Source organism: Sorex fumeus, unplaced genomic scaffold, assembly GCF_029834395.1.
Source record: "Sorex fumeus unplaced genomic scaffold, SorFum_2.1 ptg000048l, whole genome shotgun sequence".
In the NCBI taxonomy this organism is placed as follows: domain Eukaryota; kingdom Metazoa; phylum Chordata; class Mammalia; order Eulipotyphla; family Soricidae; genus Sorex; species Sorex fumeus.
The window spans coordinates 7,745,944-7,769,382 of NW_026606105.1; the positions used below are offsets into that span (position 1 = coordinate 7,745,944).

The following is a 23,439-nucleotide window of genomic DNA, read 5'->3' on the forward strand; positions in this document are numbered from 1 at the left end:
GGGACAGAAATAGCTCGTGTCACCTTCTATCGAGTGCCTGGGGCCAGCCTTTCTGAGGCAGGACTGGGGACAGGCTATAGAAGGAGGTCATCGGGATGGCCCAGCTCAGCCCTTCCTGCCCTGTGGGGCTTAGCGGCCACTCGGGAGCGGGATCTGCGGCTCCTGGTGGGCAGCGGCCCTCTGAGGAAGCAGGAGACACTGGGGAAAACTCAACAGGAAGGGGGTCTGGCTGACCTGGGTTCGACCCCTGGCATCCCATATGGTCCCCCAAGCACTGCCAGGAGTAATTCCTGAGTGCAGGGCTAGGGGCAAGCCCTGAGAATACTGGGTTTTGCAAGAAGGACGGAAGGGAGGGAGGGAGGGAGGGAGGGAGGGAGGGAGGGAGGGAGGGAGGGAGGGAGGGGAGGGGAATGGAGAAAAGGGAGGGGAGGGGAGGGAAGGGAAGGGAAGGGAAGGGAAGGGAAGGGAAGGGAAGGGAAGGGAAGGGAAGGGAAGGGAAGGGAAGGGAAGGGAAGGGGAAGGGAGGGGAGGGGAAGGGGAGGGGAAGGGGAGGGGAGGGGAGGGAAGGATAAGGGAGAGAAATAAAGGGAAGAGAAGGGAAGGGAGGGAAATGAGGGGAGGGGAGGGAAGGAGAGGGGAGGGAAGGGTAAGGGAGGGAAATGAAGGGAAGACAAGAGAAGGGAGGGAAGGGAGGGAAGGGAAGGGAGGGGAGGGAAGGGAAGGGAGGGGAGGGGAGGGAAGGGAGGGAAGGGAAGGGAGGGGAGGGAAGGGAAGGGAAGAGAAGGGAGGGGAGGGGAGGGAAGGGAGGGAAGGGAAGGGAGGGGAGGGAAGGGAAGGGAAGGGAAGGGAAGGGAAGGGAAGGGAAGGGAAGGGAAGGGAAGGGTAGGGAAGGGAAGGGAAGGGAAGGAAGGGGAGGGGAGGGGAGGGGAGGGGAGGGAAGGGAAGGGAGGGGAAGGGAGGGAAGGGAGGGAAGGGAGGGGAGGGGAGGGAAGGGAAGGGAAGGAAAGGGAAGGGAAGGGAAGGGAAGGAGGAAGGAAGGAAATCAGGAAGGAAGGAAGGAAATCAGGAAGGAAGGAAGGAAGGAAGGAAGGAAGGAAGGAAGGAAGCAGGGAGGGAGGGGAAGAAGGGAGGGAGGGTGAAAGGGAGGGAGGGAGGGGAAGAAGGGAGGAAGGAAGAAAGGGAGGAAGGGAGCGATGGAGGAAGAAAGAGAGGGAGGGAGGAAGGAGGGGAGGAAATGGAGACAAGGGAAGGGAGGGAAGGGGAAGGGAGGGAGGGAGGGAGGGGAGGGGAGGGGAGGGAAGGAGGAAGGGAGGAAGGGAGGGAGGAGGATGGGAGGGAGGGAGGAGGATGGGAGGAAGGGAGGAGGGAGGGAGGGAGGGAGGGAAGGAGGAGGGGAGGGGAATGGAGAAAAGGGAGGGGAGGGAAGGGAAGGGAAGGGAAGGGAAGGGAAGGGAAGAGAAGAGAAGGGAGGGAAAGGAGGGAAGGGAAGGGGAGGGAAGGGAAGGGAAGGGAAGGGAAGGGAAGGGAAGGGAAGGGAAGGGAAGGGGAGGGGAGGGGAGGGGAGGGGAGGGGAGGGGAGGGGAGGGGAGGGAAGGGAAGGGAAGGGAAGGGAAGGAAGGGAAGGGAAGGGAAGGGAAGGGAAGGGAAGGGAAGGGAAGGGAAGGGAAACTGAGTGGAGAAAGACGCAGCTGAGTGGGTGTTTCCTCAGGCCTGGGCAGGACAGAGAGAGCTCAGAGGGCTGGAGCGCAGCTCTGGAGACAGGAGGGAGGCCTGGGTTCTGTCCCTGGTAGCACCTGGTCCCCAACAACCATCCCGCACACCCAGGAGCCCCCAGAACAGCTGCCCGAACCAGCTGTCCTCTGGCCCATTCCTTCTCTCACCAGCTCGAGGCACATCGAATTCACTGGGCCCGGAGTTCATTCCCCCCATCCATCCTCATCTCCCCGGGCTTGGCCAGACCATCCCCCTTGGTCTGGCCAAAAAGACATTAAGAGAAAAATGCTCCTGTGCAGTTGGGTGCGCTACTGAACCCTTCCCCCTCTGCCCCGTGAGAATATGGGGGCCCCCGGGAACATATTCACAGGACCTCCCAGTCCTGTACTCGCTCCCCTCCTCGCCTGTCGGGCTCAGTTCTCGGCTGGTCCCAGCGACGTCCCCACAATAGCTGGGCTCTGCAGGTCTAACGGACAGAGCAGGGCCCGCCCGGGGATCCCGTGCCCAGAGACAGGGCAGGAACACTGTCAGCGACCTCTCTAAGATGCTTCTAGATGCATCTCCCACAGCCTCACTCCCCAGACTCTCCATCAGCCAGGCAGCTCTGTCACACAGGCCCTGCCATTCTGCTCCTGTCTGGATGTCCTTGTCTTTGTGTCTATGACACCTACAGGACCCCCTCTTCCAGGAAGCCCCCTGGGATGATCGCAGAGCTGATGGATCTTTCTCTTTCCCCTCTGGACAGTCACAGCTCCCACCTCTGTTTGTCTATCCACTTCGAGGTCCCCCACCACACTCGATGCAGAGCCTGAAGGCTAGCACAGTGCTTGCTGTTCCTACATGACTGAACCTGGCCCCAGGAGCGTCCCCATTAAAGGGCCTTAGTGAATGGATGAAGGAGGGCAGGGTGTGTGGCTGTGGATGGAGAGTCAGCCACAGATCAGGGGACCACGTGGGCACTGGGTCCTGGGGAGGTTCGTTGCACTTTCCCACATAGGCCATCCCCGGGGGGCGTGGCAGGGGAGGGACCCTTTTGCGGGGGAGCGGGGATTCAGCAGCGGGCTCCTTCAGTGATGGAAGGAGGCAGAGACCGTCCTTACCTGGTGGAAGAATGCCAGATTGCCGATGAAAGGAGAAGGCTTGGGGTGGCGGATGCCCAGCTTCTCCAGCCTTGAAAAGGCCGATGTGGAATACCTAGGCGAGGAGAGAGATGGAAGCGCTGAGAAGCGTGGGCTGGAGTGAGAGTCCAGCAAGATGGGCACTAGCCTCGTGTGGGGCTGACCCGGGTTCAATCCCCAACATAGCATTTGGTTGCCCAAGCACTGCCGGGAGTGATCCCTAAGCGCAGAGCACTGTCAAACAAATACTGAGAAACGAAGCTTTTTTTTTCATGCTCTGATTCCAGAGAGACATCAGAGTGAGAGTGAGTTGCCCAGAAATAAGGGGAAACATTTCAAGTTGAAAGAGCCAGAGAGAGGGGCAGGAGTTGGCCATTTGCTTTGCATGCGAGCAACCCGGGTTCAATCTCAGATACCACATATGGTCCCTGAACCCACCAAGAGAGGTCCCTGAGCACAGAGTCAGGAGTAAGCCCTGACACAGCCAGGTGTGGCTCAACTCCCCCCTCCCCATCTGAAAAAAAGACATTAGAAATGAGAGCCAGGAGGTCCAAGGGTGGAAGCTTGTCACAAGTGGGGTGGGGGAGGGGGAGCGGGAGTGGGGAGGGCAGTTAAGACGGAGAAGGGACCACAATGACAATGACAGTTGGACATGATCACTCTGGACAAGACTGAGCACTGAAAGGAGATAAAGACTTATACATGATAACCTTTCAGTACGTGTATTACAAACCACAGTGCCTGTAAGGAGAGAGAGAGAGAGAGAGAGAGAGAGAGAGAGAGAGAGAGAGAAAGTGCCCGCCGCAATAGAGGCAGGCTGGGAATGGGGTCGGGTGGAGGGGTTGGTGGGAGGGAAAATGGGAATATTGGTGGTGGGAAATGTGCACTGGTAAAGGGGCAGGTGTTCAAGTAAAGGATGCTTGGAGGACTCACTTGGGATGGGAGATGCTTGCTGAAAGTAGGCTATGGACCAGACATGATGGTCACTTAGTACCCATATTGTGAACCATAATACCCAATACGCAAAGCAGTGCAGAGATGCGATCAAGGAAGACCTCAAAGAGAGAAGAGCAGAAGTACTGGTAGATGCGGCAGAAGCTGGGGAAAGTATTCATTACGCCCGCCTGTCCTTCGCCAACTACAAGACCAAGATGACTGCCCTCCGACGTCCTGATGGATCCATCACATCCTCCAGAATGGCAATGGAGAAGATTATCCATGACTTCTACTCAAATCTCTTCGATAGCCATGTCCACTTGCCGACATACCAAATTCCACAGGATGGATATGTCGTTCCCAACGTTCTCCCTTCCGAAATCCGACACGCTATTTCGTCGGTAAAGAAACAAACAGCACCCGGCCCAGACAAGGTCAGACCTGAACACCTGAAGAACCTGCCATCAGTACTCATCAATACACTGGCTCGGCTCTTCACTCGCTACCTGTCTGACTGCAAGGTTCCGTCCCAATGGAAAACCAGCAGGACCGTACTACTGTTCAAGAAGGGAGACATCCATGACATTGGCAACTATCGCCCTATCTGCCTATTGTCTTCATCTACAAATTGTTCACTCGAGTCATCCTAAATAGGATTGGCAGAACACTAGATGAAGGACAACCATGCGAGCAAGCCGGGTTCCGCAAAGGATTCAGCACCATCGACCATATCCACACGATAACCAAACTCATTGAGGTTTCTCGGGAGTTCAAGATGCCGCTCTGTTTAATGTTCATTGATTTAAAGAAGGCCTTTGATTCTGTTGAGATGGAAGTGGTCATCAAAGCCCTAGCCAATCAGGGCATTCAAGCCCAATACAACAAGATCCTCCGTGAGCTGTATTGCGGATTCACTACCAGGATCTCACCATTCTACAAAGAAATGATCGTTGATGTCAAGAGAGGGGTTCGGCAGGGTGATACCATTTCACCGAAACTCTTCAGTGCCACCCTCGAGAACATGGGGGGGGTGGAGATGGGAGGTGGCAGGAGGGATACTGGGAACATTGGTGGTGGAGAATGGACACTGGTGGAGGGATGGTACTTGATCATTGTATGACTGAAATGTAATCAGAAAACATTATGCGACGACTGGAATGGGAAGGAATGGGAGTGAAGATAGATGGTCGGCAATTACACCACCTCCGCTTTGCTGATGACATTGTTTTAATAACACCAAACATCAGCCAAGCGGCACAAATGCTGGCCGACTTTGACCGTGAGTGTGGAAAGGTAGGACTACAGCTGAATCTTACGAAGACAATGTTTATGAGAAACAGCCTCGTTCCTGATGCCCCATTCGCTCTCAACGGAACGACCATCTCCGAATGCAACAGCTATGTGTACCTAGGTCGAGAAGTCAACATGACAAATGACCTTGCACCCGAGCTGCGCAGGAGGAAGAGAGTGGCTTAGAACGCCTTCAAGAACGTCGAAGAAATAGCTAAGAGGATGAAGAACTTCCAGCTCCGGGCACATCTCTTTGATTCCACTGTTCTTCCTGCATTAACATATGCCTCAGAGACCTGCGCCCTACGCAAACAGGATGAGAACGCTATTCGGGTCTCCCAAAGAGGAATTGAAAGAGCTATGCTTGGAATATCACGTTTCACTCAAATGAGAGAAAGAATCCGGAGTTTCGACATCCGTGGATGATCAAGAATCAGGGACGCTGTCTCATTTGCCAAGGTGTCAAAAATTAGATGGGCTGGTCACGTAATGAGATTTAAAGACGACCACTGGACTAGAGCTGTTACTGACTGGATTCCACGGGATGTCAAAAGACCGCGTGGCCGCCCACCTACCAGATGGTCAGACTTCTTCGTGAAGATCATGAACGATCGGTTTGAGGCTCTTCATGTTCCCAGAGCGAACAGATGCCATTGGGCTACACTAGCACGCGACAGGGACAAATGGAGACGCTACTGGCGCCCACTGGAGCAAATCGACAACTAAGGGGAAGTTAAGTGATTAAGTGATTAATACCCAAAAGGAAAGAGAATAAAAGGGAATGTGCCTGCCACAGAGATGGGCGGGGGGGTGGAGATGGGAGGTGGCAGGAGGGATACTGGGAACATTGGTGGTGGAGAATGGACACTGGTGGAGGGATGGTACTTGATCATTGTATGACTGAAATGTAATCAGAAATCTTGTAAATCTGTAACTGTATCCCTAGGTAATTCATTTAAAAAAAAAGGGAGGGGTGGGTGTTGGAACACTGTATGACTGAAACTCAGTCATGAACAACTTTGTGACTCTGAATCTCATGGTGATTCAATGAAACAAACACACAAAACCCATTTAAAAGTACCGCTTGGTCACACTTGGTCATACAATGATTGAATAGGAAAGTTTGTAAGTCTGTAACTGTATCTCATGGTGACTCATTAAAAAAATTTTTTTAATAAAAATATAAAATAAAAAATAAAAGTACCGCTTGGAGGTCTGAGGGAGAGCTCAGGTCACAGAGCTCAGCCCACACTCCCATGCGTGCATGAGACCCCCACACCTTCTGCCTCTGCCGGCTGGGTGGGCTCTGAACCCCGCCAGGCCTGGGGGCTGACTCTGGAGCCTGAAGCTCAGGCTCAGCATGGCCAGGAGTGGCCTGAGCCCCCTCAAGTCTTGGCCCATACCAACTGGAAACAGTTGTTTCGGGAGAGAAAGGGATAGAAGAAAACAGGCAAAAAGCAACAGTGGCAGAAGTCCATTTCCTGGGCAAATTTGTATCTTTCTTGGTCAAAACTGATCCCTGCGTGGAATCTGATTGCACAGAATCTGATTGCATGGAATCTGTCGCCCATCACGTTCCATGGTCTGACAGAGAAAAATAAAACACAGGAACAAAGGGTCTGCCTATGACCCCTAAACACACACACACACACACACACACACACACACACACACTCCTCCCCCCCCCCCCCAAGCCGCTTACAACCTCTTTACAGCTTTGATTTCACGGACTGCGAGCATCTGGGAAGTATATTTTTCTAACCCAACACCAGGAAACGTGGCCCACAGATTCCCGTGCCACTTTTCAGGAGAAAGTGGTGTGCTAAGAAGGGCAGGATAGCTGTCAAACACAGGAATTACTAAGATCTTTCAGCCGTTTATGGGACTGAGGACTAAAAGCAAAACAGGCTTAGCAAAACCCAGACATATGGCTGCAATCCCTAATCAGCCAGCCAATTAGGTCAAAAGTTCGGCTAATTCAGAAAAATTAATGAGTCAAACTGGGTGTTTCAGCATCCTGCAGACATGGGCCAGAGCTTGATACGAGAACAAGGAAAGCGAGAGAGAGGCGGGCGTGACCTCCCGGCTCCCTCAGTCCTGGAATGTGGCTCAGGGGACTCAGTGATCAGGAGCCAGCGGGAATGTTGGCTACGTCCTTGACCTTCCTCGTTCCTCCATGCAGCCCAGTGAGAAGCACTTCAACAAGGAACACTCATCCAAGGCCCCACTGCTCAGGCAAAGGCCCAGCCAACGGGACGCTTGATTCAAGTTCCTCTGAGCAATGCGGAGATCTTTCAAGGGACAGCTCTCTCCGGCCTTATTATTAGCTTGAAAGGGTTTCCTGGGACATTTCAAGTTCAAGTGGAACCAAAAGTCATAAAAAAAGAGGCACATGCGGGGCCAGAGCTACAGTATAGGGGTAAGGCACTTGTCTTGCATGTGGCCGACCTAGATTCAATCCCCAGCATCCGATAGGGTCTCCCAAGCCCCTCTGGAGTGATTCCTGAGCACAGAGCCAGGAGTAAGTCCTGAACACCGCTGGGTGTGACCCCCAACCTAAAATAAATCAATAACAGAAACTCCCCTTCGCCTCAGAGAAAAAGAGGCCGATCTCACCACCTTCCCCAACATCTTCAAGTCCGGCTTCTCTGCCCCTTTCTTCAACCATTTTATGAATTATTCTCTAAATGTGATCTCCGATGGGTTAGAAAGAAATATGTAGATCTTGGGCCACGTAATTACATCTTAATTTTGTAATTGGATGTCTTGATTATCTAATTAAGGGACAAGAAGCCTGCGCCTAATTACACATGCTAATTATCATGCAAGTCCATGCCCTGATTCTGTAACTGCATTTAACAGAAAGTCCGCTCCTGTGGTTCTGAACCTCATTCAGACATTTCCAGACACAGGGCGTCAGTGGGGAATGTACTGGACACCACTGTAACTCTGCTTTGCAGCCCCGACCCCCAGAACAGAATTTGAGGTAGTCACTGGCCAGACGTCCCTCTCCGGAGCCCAATACCTACACCAAAGTCATCCGGGAGTGAGTCCAGCCACTGGCCTCTCGGGCAACATGGCAAATTGGGTCTCACTGCCCTCACCTCTCTCTGTGCCCTGGTTTCCTACTCGGTCCCAGGATCCTCTTTCTCACTGGAGTTCTTACTCGAGACCCCAGTGACCCTGGGTGGATGATGCTGTCACCCCTCCCACAAGTAAAGGAAAGTCCCAGCCCCCCCAGTCTCTCCGGATATGAGTTTATTACGAGTGCAGAGAGAGTACAACAGGGAGAGTGTTTGCCTTGCATGCGGCTGGCCCAAGATCAATCCCAGCATCCCATATAGTCCTCCGAGCACTGCCAGGAGTGATCCCTGAGCTCAGAGAGCTAGGAGTAAGCCATAAACATTGCAAGGGTAGTGAAGAATGGGCACTGATAGAGGGATGGGTACTTGATCATTGTATAACTGAAACCCAAGCACAAAAATTTGTAAGTCTACAACTGTACCTCATGATGTCTCACTAATAAAAATTAAAGAAAAAAAAGGAGTGGTGTGACAAATAAAGGGTGTTTGTTGGGAGGATCCTCCCAGGATGGGAGAAGCATACTGAAGGTAGACTATAGACCAAACATGATTGCCACTCAATGCCTCTTTTGCAAACCACAGCACCCAAAAGGAGAGAGAGAACAGAGGGAAATGCCCTGCCACAGAGGCAGGGTAAAATGGGGGGATGGGGTGTGGGAGGTATACTGGGACTGGTGGTGGTGGGAAATGGGCACTGGTGGAGGGATGGGTGTTTGATCATTTTATAATTGAAACCCAAGCACGAAAATATGTAAGTCTACAACTGTGCCTCATGGTGTCTCACTAATAAAAAATTTTTTTAAAAAAATGGCTCACCTCAGCCTGCGGGTTGACATCTAAGCCTGTGTCCTTCTCCTTCCCGGCCCCTTCTGCCCCCAACCATAACAAGAGAAATGGTGAAGACCCAGCTCTGGCACCTGAGAGAAAGGGCCAGAGACTGGGCGGTCATGCTCGCAAGCAACCACAGAGCTGTCGGCCCCAGGGGTCTCCATTCCCCTGAGCACCAGCCCCCTCTCTGGGGACCCTCCCCTTGAGACCTTGGGCTGCAGATCACTGGCCTCCTTTCACTCCTGCACCATGAGTAGTTGATAGACACCCCTAGCCCACAGGCCAGAATGTTCATTTGCTCCGCAATGGGGTGGGGCTTTCTGGGAACATGAGTTGGGGTTCCTGCATGGTGAGGTTGAGGCGGGCTCTTCAAAGAGAGGCTGTGCTTCACAATAGCCAAAATCTAGAAAAAACCTGGGTGCCCAAGAACAGATGACTGGTTAAAGAAACTGGTACATCTACACAATGGAATACTATGCAGCTGTTAGAAAAGATGAAGTCATGAAATTTGCATACAAGTGGTTCTACATGGAAAGTATCATGCTAAGTGAAATGAGTCAGAAAGAGGCATATTTAGAAAGACTGCACTCATCTGGGGAATATAAAGTAACAGAAGGAGAGACAAACACCCAAGAATAGCTGAGAGAAGTACCAGGAGGTCTGCTCCACGACTTGGAAGCTGGCAGCAGATGCTGGGGGAAAAGGCAGATTAGATAAAGAAGGGAACACCAAGTAAAGGGTGTTTGGAGGATTCACTCGGGATGCGAGATGTGTGCTGAAAATAGACTATAGACCGAACACGATGGCCACTCCATACCTCTATTGCAAACCACAACACCCTAAAGGAAAGAGAGAGCAAAAGGGAATGCCTTGCCACAGAGGTGTGGCAGGGTTGGGGGGATGAGGTGGGGGTGGGGGTGGGGAGGGATACTGGGTTCATTGGTGGTGGAGAATGGGCACTGGTGGAGAGGATGGGTACTCGATCATTATATAACTGAAACCTAAGCACAAAAGTTTGTAAGTCTACAACTGTACCTCATGGTGTTTCACTAATTAAAAAAAAAAGAGAGGTTGTGTGTCAGGATGTCACCTGGTGAAACAACCCCACCCAAATGCACACCTAGGATGGTCTGGCAAGGAGATCACACACTCCCCCACCCTTTTACCACTACCTTACCCCACTCCTCTCTGCTGTACACCATGGGGCAGGCCAATCCTTCTGCTCTGATCCATTTGCCTGGTCTAGGGTCACCAGAAATCTATCATCCTTTCATCTTTTCCTTCCTCGTATTCACTTTGGAATTAATTAGTCTACATGGATGGAAAATCCTGTTGGGGCTTTTATTGGAATTGCAGTGAATTCATTAAATGAGTGGAGAGTACCAACATTATTACAACATTAAGACTGTCTATGAGTGTGCTCAAGCTCTCCCTGGATTCCAGTCTCTCTGTCCATGTGGGAAGAAGGGGCATGGAGCCACAGCCATGGTGGTCGGGGCTTACTCCTGATCCTGTGCTCAGTGGCCACTCCTGGCAGTGCTCTGGAGAGTCTATGTAGTGGTGAGGGATGGACTGGGGTCAGCTGCATGTGAGGCAAGCTCCTTACCCCCTGCACTAGCTCTCTGGTTCCTCTATCCTTGTAATAAGTTTAGGCCCAGAAGATTATTTTTTCTAGCTACATATTTTGGTTACTGGTATTGCTCACGTGTGGGAAGCACTACTATGCCAATCTTGTAATCAAGAGTCCTTCTAAACGTTTGTGTTTTTTTGTACCACACCCAGCAGTCCTCAGGGTTTACTCCTGACTCTGTACTCAGATATCTCTCCTGTCAATGTTCTGGGGACCACATAAGATGCCAGAGATCAAACCTGGGTTGCCCACAGGCAACTGTACTATGGCTCTGGTTCCTAAACTTAGTAATTCTACTGGTTTGCATGTGGAATCTCCTTGTTTTCTTAGTTTGACAATTGAGTTTTACATACACAATATCGGGTTATTTTTTTTCTTATTCCTTTGCTTCCATTTTCTTATTACACTAGCTGGGACCTCTAGTATAATGTCTAGGGGGAGCAGTAAAAAAAAATCATCCTTTTCTTCCTTCTTTCTTTCTGTTATGTTTGGGATCCTCCTGCCTGTACTCAGGATCTACTTCGTGTTCAGTGCTCAGAGACCACTCCTGGCATTGCTCAGGAGAACGTGAGATGCCGGGGATGGGACCTGTGACTCCTACATGCAGAACATGAGTCCCAGCTTTGTGCTCCTTCTCCTAGACCCTCTTTTTCTCATTTCTGACTCTGTAGGAATGTTCCTAATGTATCAAGCTAATTGTGAGATTTTGTCATAAATTTTAGTAGGTATCTTCTATGGGGATAATGCTATTTCCTTCCATTCCTAGTTTGTATTAAAATGTTTTCCTTGGTTAGCTACCTATGATGTATCCGATATGCCAAACACAATAACAAGTCTCACAATGGAGACGTTACTGGGCCCGCTCGAGCAAATCGATGACCAACGGGAGGACAGTGACAGTGACAGTCTTTTGATGCCTCGTCTGTTTTATTCATCTTTTCAGAATCAATTTTTGCTATTGTTGATCATTTCCATTTTGTATAGTTCCCTATCCTATTAATCATGCTTATTTATTAAATGAAGATCTTGGGTGTTTCTTTTCATTTATTCTTTTTCTTGTTTGAGTATTTTTTTTTCCTTTTACCTCCTTAAGATCATTTCATCACTGGTCTTCAACAGTATTTTATTTTCCAATGAACTCATTTAAGGCCCCAAGACTCCCTGAAAGTGTTCCTTTGCCATCATTTCATGTCTTTGAAAAGGCACTGCTAGGGTGTCTGATAGTTACATTCTCAGAAAAAGGCTCATGTAAAATGAGCTCTAAGATGCACACCACAAAACCCAGAGGGATGTATGGTTTGGAGCCAGAAAACCTTTCTATCATTTTTCACTTCCATTCAAGGCTGTCCCTATGATGGAGGGAGCATCATTTACAGTCATTTGTTCCCAAAGACCCATAAGAGGGCCATGTTTTACAATCATCACAATCTAGGGGGGAAAACACAGAAGACGACTGCATAAACACCTCCACATCTGGCAGATGTGGGTCTGTGCCCAGTCATGCACGACCCACAAAAATAGCCATGGTGGCTATGGGCCTGACAACAACTTTGTCACAGCAGGAGATATCATGTTATGCTTATCAGTGTGCTGTGTATATCAGGTTACATGATATGATTTCTAGGTGCCCATCCTGGGCTTCGAACTCTTGGTCATATGCTTGAGAGTTGGTGCTCTAAACCACTGCTCCATTCTCCCGCCGCCCCACAGACAATGTCTTTTGGGGTTACTTCCTAGATCTGAATTCTCCTGGTTGCCTCCTGCAGTAGAAACCTGCGCTTGCATCCTAGGAATCAGAGCTGAGCCAACACTTATTTGTCTGCACCCTTAGAAGCGTCCAAGTTTTCAAGTGCATCATCTTGCTGACAGAGAAACAACCCAGTGTCATGTCTCCAAAAGAACATGAAACTGCTGGATCTCCCCAGGTAGACGGGTCTGGGCTGAGAACTCTGGGGCCTTCTCAGAATGGGGCCGGCAGATTCCTCTTTCTGCCTGAAGGCACAGCGGCCCACAGCCCTACTCAACACCTTCTTATGTAGAGTGGCCCAACTCCACAACTAATCTCAGACAGAATGCCAGCAGCTGAATCTTCCCAGGGGGGGACTACTTGGTGGGCTGAGAACTCCGAAGAAGTCTTCTCAGAATGGGGTTGGGAAAATTACCCTTTTTAGCCTAAAGGAACAGCCGCCCACAACCACGCCCAACACTCTCCAACATAGAAACAGCCCAGCTCCACAACTGAACCTCATCAAACTGCCTAACCACCAAATAGTTTCAGATTTAGATCCCGCATCACGTGGCCACATATGTGTGACACCTCCCAATTTCTTTTTTTTTCTTTTTTCTTTTTTCTTTTTGGGTCACACCTCCTGGTAATGCACAGGGGTTACTCCTGGCTCTGCACTCAGGAATTACTCCTGGTGGTGCTCAGGGGACTATACAGGATGCTGGGAATCAAACCCAGATCAGCCACATGCAAGGCAAACGCCCTACCTGCTGTGCTAACGCTCCAGCCCCATACCTCCCAATTTCGTAGAACTGTCGGCCCAGTAAATCTGGGATCACAGAAAATCTGATGGGAAAGTTGCAGAGAAGCCCACCAAGCTCAGTGAGCCTAAACAGTAACACAGAACACTCAATTAACACTAACCAACGCAGCAGCTCCTCGGACACTGACTTTAGTAACCTCATTATGAGATAGAACGTGATCACAAACTGAATGTTGTTTTTAATAATTTCATTTGCCTTTGTGTTGTAATAAAGAATATGAGGTTAAAAAGAATTCCAATGACTTTGTCCCACCAGGCTTCCATAGCGTGATTTCATTGCCCAATGCGGGACTTGGGCCTTAGAATTTTTTTAAAAATATGTAAAACTCTTTTGGCACAAACCTGTCTGGACTCAGCTTTAGGTGATCAGCCCCAGGCCACGTAGGTGGGAATAGGTTTCGTACCTTGGCCTGTTCCCCCTGGTGGCTCGGGGTCCGCCATCTTCTAGAAGCCAATGGACAGCTGGGTAGGGGCCCCGCAATGAGGAGACATAAGGGATCCCATCACATATGGGCAGGGCCTTATGGGATGGGGGTGGGGTTGGTCCTTTCCTCCCGGGCCCCAACTAGACCCCCATGAACAAGCCCTCTGGCTACTCAACAAGTGGCTTAAACCATGATCCCAGAAACTCAGAAACAAATGTTGGGACCCAGCAGCTTTGGGCAGAAATCCCTCCAGACTTAATCATTAAGATTTCAGAATTCAAAAATCACGCAGTCATTATCAGCAATAGAAAACAAATTGTCTAATGTTGCCTTTCGGCAGATGTGAGTGTTGGGGTAAATTCCCAAACAAAAATGGTGGGTCTAGTGTCGAAATATTGAATGTAATCAAAATAGAGAGAGAGTAATGTGGAAATCATCTGCCACACAGGTATGGGAGGGGGTGGGATGGGGGGTATACTGGGGTTTTTGGTGGTGGGAAATGTGTACTAGTGAAGGAACGGGTGTTTCATCATTGTATGACTGAGACTTAAACCCAAAAGCCTTGTAACTGCTCTCACAGTGACTCAATAAATATCACTGTCACTGTCCTCCCGTTGTTCATCGATTTGCTCGAGCGGGCCCAGTAACAGTCTCCATTGTGAGACTTGTTGTTACTGTGTTTGGCATATGGAATACATCACAGGTAGCTTCCCAGGCTTTGCTGTGTAGGCAAGATACTCTCGGTAGCTTGCCAGTCTCTCCGAGAGGGACAAAGGAATCAAACCCGGGTCGCCCAGGTCAGCCACGTGCAAGGCAAACATCCTACCCGCTGTGCTATCACTCTCTCTCTCTCTCTATCTATCTATCTATCTATATATATATATGTAAAACAATTTTTGAGGGGCTGGAGAGATCGCACAGCAGGTAGGACGTTTGCCTTGCACGCGGCCGACCCGGATTCAATTCTCAGCATCCCATATGGTCCCCTGAGCACCACCAGGAGTAACTCCTGAGTGCAGAGCCAGGAGTAACCCCTGTGCATTGCCGGGTGTGACCCAAAAAAAGCAAAAAAAAAAAATTGAAAAGATCACAATTTTTTGCATGTCTGTGTTCAGATAGGTTGGGGGATCACCAGTCCAGAGGTTCTGATCTCCAGGTGTTTCATTCTGATATTAGCCACAGTGAGGGTTATTCCTCTACATCCATGCGCTCACTAGGAACTGAAAATTGCAATGACGATAACGGATCTGGGGCAATCATTCTGAATGTATCCCCACCCCTTCTGGGCTACTCGGAGCAACAGTTCACATCAGAAAAGTAGAATCTGTGCTTGATTCTTCCCTTTTTCTGACTCACTTCCAAAATAATGAGTCGGTTCTGTAACATCTTACAATGGTGGTGCCAGACATTTTTCTATCATGATGAACTCGGGGATTTAAATATAGCTGACATGTTTTGATCCAGGGCAATTATGATCTTGTTCATCGGCTTATCTCACCTCTGGCTAATGGGAGCACAGTTTCCCTGGTTTCTGACTCTTTCGGATCGACAGTTTCTCACTTTCCAAAGTGACAAGGTGGACATTTCCCACCTGTGAACTGATCTGCCATTTCCCCCAAGGATTCCAGTTCTTTTAGTGAAAATGACAGGTAGAATTTCAGCAGGAGGAAGGCTTCTCCTGAGATCAGTTTTATACTTTAACCATGTGACTTCAAGAAGACTCTATTAAGAGCTAATACATCCTTGTGCATTGTTTTGTTTGGGGACCATTCCTGGCTCAGTGCTCAGAGGCCCTTGATGATACTCAGGGGACAATGCTGTCCTGGGGACCAGGATTTCTAGATGCAAAGCATGTGCTTCAAGAGCCCCCTGAGCTCTCAGGCACCTAGAGCTAATAAATTTTAAATAGGCTTTGAAACGTGAAGATTCTTTTATAATTAATGTTTAGATGTATTTATTGGGGGGAGGCTGGGGCCACACTCAGGGGTGGTCAGGGGTTACTGCTGGTTCTGTGCTCAGGAGTGAATCGTAGGCAGTGCTTGGGGGAACCAGCTGAGGGATTCCAACTGGGGTGGCCACATGCCAGGCAAGCACCTTGCCCCAGACTATCCCTCTAGCCCCTGGGAGTGACCTTCACAGAGACACAGAGACCTCTCCTAGTGGGACTCCCATGGTCCCACCAGAGTCACACTCAGTGCCACAAAGTTCTGACGATTGAAATTGAGGGGACTTTTCAGTTGCAAATCATTTGTTCTACCACTGATGCTATCTCCTGGGCCCCTAGAATGGTGGTTTTTTTGGGGGGAGAGGGTGACACCCAGTGATGCACAGGGGTTACTCCTGGCTCTGCACTCTGGAATTACCTCTGGTGGTGCTCAGGGGAGCATATTGGATACTGGGAATTGAACCCAGGTAGGCCGAATGCAAGACAAACGCCCTACCCACTGCGCTATCGCTCCAGACCCCCCCCCACACCCAAACACACACACAGAATGGTTTCAAATGGACAGCAGAGTGAGCCAGAGAGATAGCACAGCAGATCAGGCACTTGCCTTGCAGATATCTAACCTGGTTCGATCCTCAGCACCGTACAGTGTCCCCTGAGCACTGCCAGGAGTGATCCTTGAGCACAGAACAAGGAGTAAGTCCCGAGCAAATAGGCCCTGGGAAAACACTGGGATTGACCCCAAAATAAATCAATGAATATACAACAGAGCCCTACATAACAGATCACGAAGGTGAATCCCATCAGAAAGGAATTTTTGTAGGTGAACCACTATCTCTATCCCAAAGCTATAGCAGTTTCTATGGTTGTTGTCACAAATAGCCACAAACTGAGTGGTTTAGAATAACACAGCTTCTTTGGCACAGGATGGATGTCAGAAGTCAAAGGTGGAGGCCTCATGGTCTAAAATTGAGGTGCTGTGCCAGGAAGCTGGCCAGGAAGTTGCCTCAGAGGGCTGGAGGACACAGTCTGTGTGTAGGGGTACCGGGTTTGATCCCCAGCACCACTGGGAGTATTGCTAGGTGTCCCGACCCCCAAAATACGCATGTGTCTGGACCCAGACCTCCCTCTGCCCATCAGCCCGTCCATCCCAGATGCCGCTCACACCTGGCCACAGGAACCAGGACAACTGGGTTCCTCCGCCCCAACACTGAGAAGCCACATCTGAGGGACCGAGTGGCCATGGGCTGGGGGGATGTGACCCAGCCCCCTGCCCAAACGCTCAGAGCCGTCAGCAGCCCTGGGAAAGGCCTGAAGGGAATAAGCCCCAAGGGTCAGGGGTGGGGTGGCATGGCTGACCTCTGGGGACAGGAAAGGAAAAGAAACAGAGACCGTGATGAAAGACCTGGTTCCCCACCAGCCACCCTGACTCTCAAGTTTGAGTTCTTCCCATTTAACTGAGTCTGAGGCCAGAGAGATAAGATAGTGGATGGGGCGCTTGCCTTGCACATGGCTGATGCAGGTTCCATCCCCGGCATCCCATGGAGTGCCCTGAGATCCGCCCGGAAGTGATCCCTAAATGCAGAGCTGGGAATAAGCCCTGAGCATCACCAGGTGTGGCCTCCAAACCAAAAAATAATGATAATAATGATAACGAATCGAATGGAATCTACTAGGAAACGGCTGGCCCCTTCTTCCCCTGCCCCACCCCCATCATTCTTTAACTCAGCTATGTTTGAGCTGTTCCAGGCAGTCCTGGGAAAGCAGGAAGTGAAATTCTGTGGCTGGGACGGGCAAGAGCGACTTCCGGTGCACGCTCCTCAGCCACTCCTGAGGAAAGAAGTGTCAGAAGGACACAAGCACAGTGCAGGGGTGGGGGAGGGGAGCCCCAGTTTGACGCAGGACTTAGGAACCAGCTGGGATGCCCCTGGGTCCCATGGGGCCCATCGCCAGAGGAGAGGAAACCCTCAGGCTTATTTGTCTGGGGGGAGGGGGGAGGGGGTATACTGCAAGCAATTCTGGTTTTTATTTGGGGGGGAGTCTATTTTTAAGAGGTTTTTATTTGGGGGGCCTCTCTGGGCTGTGCTCAGACATCACTCCTGACCCTGTGCTCAAGGATTACTCCAGATGGTGTCAAGAAACATGTGGTACTGGGGATGGAACCCAGGACAGCCGAGTGCCAGGCAAATGCCTTAACCCCGGGGCTCTCTCTCCGGAGGGCTCTGTTGAAGGCCCTGTCTCTACGGGACAGCACCCCTGAACGCATTGCTCCCTGCACAACCACCCACCGACCTGTCCTCAACGCAGGCGTCGCTGGGCTTCAGGTGTGGCGACCTCCGGTGCAGTCAGGCCCCTCCGGGTCTCCCGAGGGCCAGAGGGGCGTCCCTACAGCCAGTGCTGGCCACTGCAGGGGCTCCTGGGTGAGCTTAATGCTCATCCCTGGAACCCTGTCTGCCCCTCTACCGCCCCTGCCCCGCCCCTGCCCTGCCCCTCCCCCAGTCCCGCTCCACCCCTCTCCCGCCCCTGCCCCTCCCCTCTCCCTCCCACACCACCCCTCTCCCAGCCTCTGCCCTGTCGCCTCCCCCAGCCCCTGCCCCTCCCTCAGTCCTTGCCCCGCCCCTCCCCGTCCCCTGCCCTCCCCTCCCCCTCCTCCACCTGCTCCGCCCCTCCCCCACCCCCTCCCCTGCCCCCCTCCAGCCCCCACCCTATTCCTCTCCCCCCCTCCCCTGCCCCTCTTCCTCCCCATGCCCTGTCCCTCTCCCAGTCCCCTGCTTCTAAGACTGACTCAGCTGCAGAGACATACTGAGACATACAGAGACATATTCAGAGTATGTCCCAGAGACATACTCCAGGTAAACCAGGTTCAGCCTGAACCCCTTTGGGCGGGGAGGGGGGGTGCACCTCTGCTTTGCAGGCCTGGTGCTGGCTAATCCCCACCACACCCCCAAGCAGGCCCCAGCGAGAGACACACACACACACACACACACACACACACACCCCTCCGCCCTGGCGGCTGCAGACTCCCCCCAGCCCCTCTCCAGCCTGTTCCCTTTGCCGAGACCATTGTTTTCACAGACAATAAAGATGCACGTGTCTCTGAGCTCTGCGCTTGGCTTTATTCTCTGCCCGCTTTATTTTCAGGTCTTGTTCGGTCTTGTTGTCACTTGGGGGTCTCTTTCTACATTGCCAGAGATCTGAGCCCCAGTGTATGCTCCTGGAGCCCAAGGGAGGTTAGATCAATGCTCCCCATATTTCTGAGGTCCCAAGTGGTCGCCTATTAAAGTGGGGGGGAGCATTCTATTCCTTTCCCCTTTCATTTTAGGTGGGGCCACACCTCTTGCCTTAAGTGTGGGGGCCGGCTAGAAACTTCAGGGGCTGAGGGTCTCGCCTTGCACATGATCAGCCCCAGTTCAAATCCCCAGAGCCCCTCCAGGTGTGATCCCTGAGCTCAGGACCAGGAGGAAGTCGGGAGCACTGCTGGGTGTAACCCCAAAAGCTACTGAACACACCCCAAAAGATAAGGTGGCCCAGAAAGAACTCGGCAAGGGACAGGGTGGTATTCTCCCACAAGAAAGCAAAGCTCTGGCCTTTGAGAGAGCAGAACTAGACTGTGGGGTTTATTTGCTGATTTGAGATGCATCGTGTAGGCTTCAAGTTCTCAACCCAAGGGCGAGTGTCAACCAATGGAACTGATATCAAGTGTGTGTGTGTGTGTGTGTGTGTGTGTGTGTGCGGGGGGGGGGGGGGATTGAGCAGTGCTGTTGGTGTTCAAATCAAAGGAGAAATGGAAATTCTGTCCTAGCAAAATTCAAAACATTTCTGGAAGGCAAATAGGGTTTAAAGCTTGATGGAGAGCGCCCTTTTCAAGAAACAGATTACAGATTATTCTCCTCCCCACTTATTTTTTTTTTTTTTGGTTTTTGGGTTATATCTGGCACTGCTCCGGGCTTACTCCTGGCTTTGCACTCAGGGGTCACTCCTCGAAGCGTTCAGGGGACCATATGGGGTGCTGAGGATAGAACTCAGATCAACCACGTGCAAGGCAATTTGCGCCTTCCCTGCTTGTACTGTCGCTCTGGTTCCTATCTTTTATTTTAAACATTAAAAACTTGGAGATACCCAATCTATGACCACCCATAGATCAGTAATATTTGTTGATTTAAGATTGGCTAACCCCAAAGTGCTTCAACTCCCTTTTCAGAAGACAGGAAAGCAACTGTCCAGATCCACTTGACCTTTGGAAACTGGGCTCAGGGAGGCAGCTGAATTCCCTGGGGCAGGGAGTTTGTCCCAAGTGACCCAGGGGTCACTTCCAGAGATATTTCACCAACCAGCTGGTTAAGGCGAGAACCCAACAAGGTGCTGCTGCTGGGTCTCTAGTTCCAGAGACCACCAGGGCCCCTTGGCTGTGCTCAAGATTTCCAGGGCTGGGGACCGGAGTGAGAGCACGGCGTAAAGGGCATTTGCCTTGCACACACTCCTGCCGGGTTTGAGCCCCAGCATCCCAGATGATCCCCTGAGCTCCACCGGGAGTGATTCATGAGCGCAGAGCCCAGAGTAACCCTTGAGGATCTCTGGGCATGGTCCAATCCCTCCCCCCAAAAAATAAATAAAGATTTCCGGGGCTACATCTGGTAGTATTGAGCGGGCGGCAGAGAAGCATGTGGTGTCTGGGTTCAGACCTGGGTCCCTGTAAGGCAAGGCATGAGCCTGTGAGCTGACCGTTCTTCCCAGCCCTTCTGCTCCTTGAAAAACACACTCAGCCTGGAGTGACAGTCCAGTGGGTAGGACATTTGTTTTGCACGTGGCTGGCCCAGATTCAATCTCCCCCGCAACCCATTTGGTCCCCCGAGCTCCGCCAGGAATGATCCCTGAGCACAGTCAGGGATAAACCCTCAATGCCATCAGTGTGTCCCAAAAGGAACAAGAAAGAAGACGAGGAAGCACGAACTCTTCCCCTCACCGCCCTTCTTCCCAGTCTTTTCTCAACCCACTTCAGGCCCCGGCTCTCCCACACTACCCCCATGACCACCTCAGACTTCTTGATTGCTCAGCCTAATCGGTATATGTCAGGCCTCATCTTGCACACTCTCGGTTAAATCCCGCCCAGTGCTCCGAGCCCAAGGTCTTCCCAAAGCAGCTGGTTTGTTTGCAGGCTGGTGCTGCATTCCCTTCCTTCAGTGCCACCCTGGGTGAGGCGAGAGAACTCAGAGGGATGCACGCATGTGCGAACATGCACGGACGTGTCTTAAGTCAAGAAGCGTCCAGGTCCCCTTAGCCTGCCCTGACGAAATGACTTGTCGATGAGCCTGCAGGTAGCAGGTAATAAGAACAATCCTAAGAGTTAACACCTACCAGACACTAGCTGTGCCCGGCACTGCCCCAAGTCTATTTAACATGCAAGAAAGGAATGGCGATCAGTATCCCTATGGAAAAATCGGAAAACTGAGGCACAGGACATGACCTGTGCCAAGAATGTCCAGGATTGGAATATGGGGATTTGACTTCCGGATCCCATACTCTGAACCATCAGGCAGGGTGGGGGAGACGGCCAAGAGTGAAGTGGGATGCGGATGGGTGTCTGAAGAATCCTTGAGGCGTGGATACGCAGCACAAAGTCCTGTGTTTGCTTCCCTGAATGTGTTCAATGTTCCCCTTTGCCTTGTCAGTTTTGTTTAGTTCTTGTTCTCCCACAAATTGTGCCAGGATGAACTTGAACCCATAGCCCCATCTCACCTGAACAGTAAGGACAAAAACCTTTGACTCAAGCCCAGAGTTCAATTCCATGACACTTGATTACAGAGTAAGCAGGGCTCTAGCTGGTCGCCGAGACAGATCCCGACAATATTCTCTGAGAATACTCAGAGCAGTAAAGAATGGCCCACATGGCCCAGTGTCCACATCTGCCAAGGATGTGCCATCCCAAGTCGTATCACAACTCTCAGTTTGGCTGGAGGCCCTGGGTAGCTAGCTAAGTTCCTCTCGCCTGCTAGAAATGGAGTAAGTGGCCCCAGATGCTGGGGTTGGGAAGTGGGGGGGAGGTTAGAAGTAGGCTGAGATAAACCCAAGTCCTGATCTTGGAGACTCCACCTTAGAAGAGGGGGCCCAGGGGTATGGCAAGAAGGAGGTCTTGGAAGTGACAAGGGTGTAAGGGGTCTGGGCCTCAGTTTCCGCAGATGAGAATCGGGGATAAAGATAGTCAAGCCTTCCTTGTAGATTGGGAGGAGCAAATGAGTTGGGGGGTAGTTTTTGTTTGGGGGCCACATCTAGCAGTGCTCAGGGCTTACTCCAGGCTCTGTGCTCAGTGACCGCTCCTGATGGGGCTCGGGATACCGTATGTGATGCCAGGGATTGAACCTGGGTTGGCCGCGTGCAAGGCAAGTAAGTGCTCTACCATCGCTCTGACCCAAGGGAATGGGTTAGAGCAAGTCTTTGGGGCGGTGTTTAAGAAGAGTAAACTATTGCTAACACCAGGTACATGGGACTAGGAACCCACAAGACACAGAATTGTCCCCCAAACACTGAAAGCTCCCCCTGAGAGGAGAAAGGAGAAACTGAGCAGTGAGCGACAGGGTGGGTGGAAGAGCTAGAGGTAAGGAGTGGGGGGAGCAGAGGGAGGGGTGGACTGGAGCAGCGAGGGGGTGCACCAGGCCAGGAACCCTCACCCCTGCGGAGAAAACCCTGGAGGGAAGATTCAGGTGGTGCTTTGGGGTTCTTCTGGCTGCAGTCTGCAGCCCCTATTTTCTTGGTTTTGTTAAGTTCCCTCAGTGCTCAGGTCTTAGTCCTGGTTCTGTACTCAGGGATCACACCTGGAGGGGGCTTAGGGAGCTCGTGTGATGTCAGGGGTCGAGCCCAGGTGGGAGATTGCAAAGCAAGTGCCTCAGCCCCCTGGAGGCCAGCCTTGAAGGGCATCAGACAGAAGACAGGAAGTGGGGTGGGCTCTTTCCTGCAAAGGGGAGTGTTGGAGAGAGGGAGCAGTGCTTCCGGCGGGGGGGTGGGGGGTGGGGGGGGCGCACTGGGCACTGACTGGCTGTCCAGGCGAGGGGAAACTGCCTGGGAGGGCAGACCCAGAGAGGCAGGGACCTGCTGGAGGCCCAGGAGGGCAGCCCAGCCAAGCTCATGGGGGCTCCCTCAATGCTGACTTCCTCGAGGGCAGGATCTTCCCCCTCCATTCCTCACCTTTATCCCCCAGCCTTAAGCCCCCAGTGCTATCACTGACTGTGCAGAGAAAGCGCCCCCCCATCACCCCCAACATGCATGCCCCAACAACTGCAGGATCTGCCAAGGTAGCTGGTGGTTGTGTGAACTCAATCCAGAAAGCCCAGTGGAAACTACACAGACTAGAAAGCAGCTTGGGCAGGTTAGTGAAAAAGTGACATTTCTTAGGGCTGGAGCAATAGCACAAGCTGGTAGGGTGTTTGCCTTGCACACGGTTGACCCAGGTTCGATTCCCAGCATCTCATATGGTCCCCCAAGCACCGCCAAAAGTAATTCCTGAGTACAGAGCCAGGAGTGACCCCTGTGCATTGTCAAGTGTGACCCAAAAAGCAAAGAAAAAAAAAGTGGCGTTTCTTTGCTTCTTTGCTTTGGAGCATAATTCCAGCTTGGCCCAGGATGGGCGGCTGTCTCATGATCCGGTTCTCACCAGCACAGCTCCGTTCAGTTGGCCTTCAAATAATGAAAACGGGGGGGCTGGAGCAATAGCACAGCAAGTAGGGCATTTTCCTTGCACACGGCTCGATTCCCAGCATGTCATATAGTCCCCTGGGCACCACCAGGGGTAATTCCTGAGTGCAGAGCCAGGAGGAACCCTTGAGCATCGCCAGGTGTGACCCCAAAAGCAAAAACAAACAAACAAACAAAAAAATGAAAACAGAAAAATCCCTCCAGCCCCTGAAAAATGAAAACAGAAAAATCCCTCC

At 51.6% G+C, this 23,439-nt stretch overlaps 1 protein-coding gene across 1 annotated transcript in view; it reads right to left on the reverse strand.

The window, feature by feature from the left end:
* The window catches only part of TBXAS1 (thromboxane A synthase 1), a 165,031-nt gene that overhangs the window by 130,651 nt on the left and 10,941 nt on the right, over window positions 1–23,439 (reverse strand). Inside the window, exon 2 of the mRNA XM_056123968.1 lies at window positions 2,814–2,907. Coding sequence (XP_055979943.1) covers window positions 2,814–2,907 — 94 coding nt within the window. The remainder of the gene's footprint in view (window positions 1–2,813; window positions 2,908–23,439) is intronic.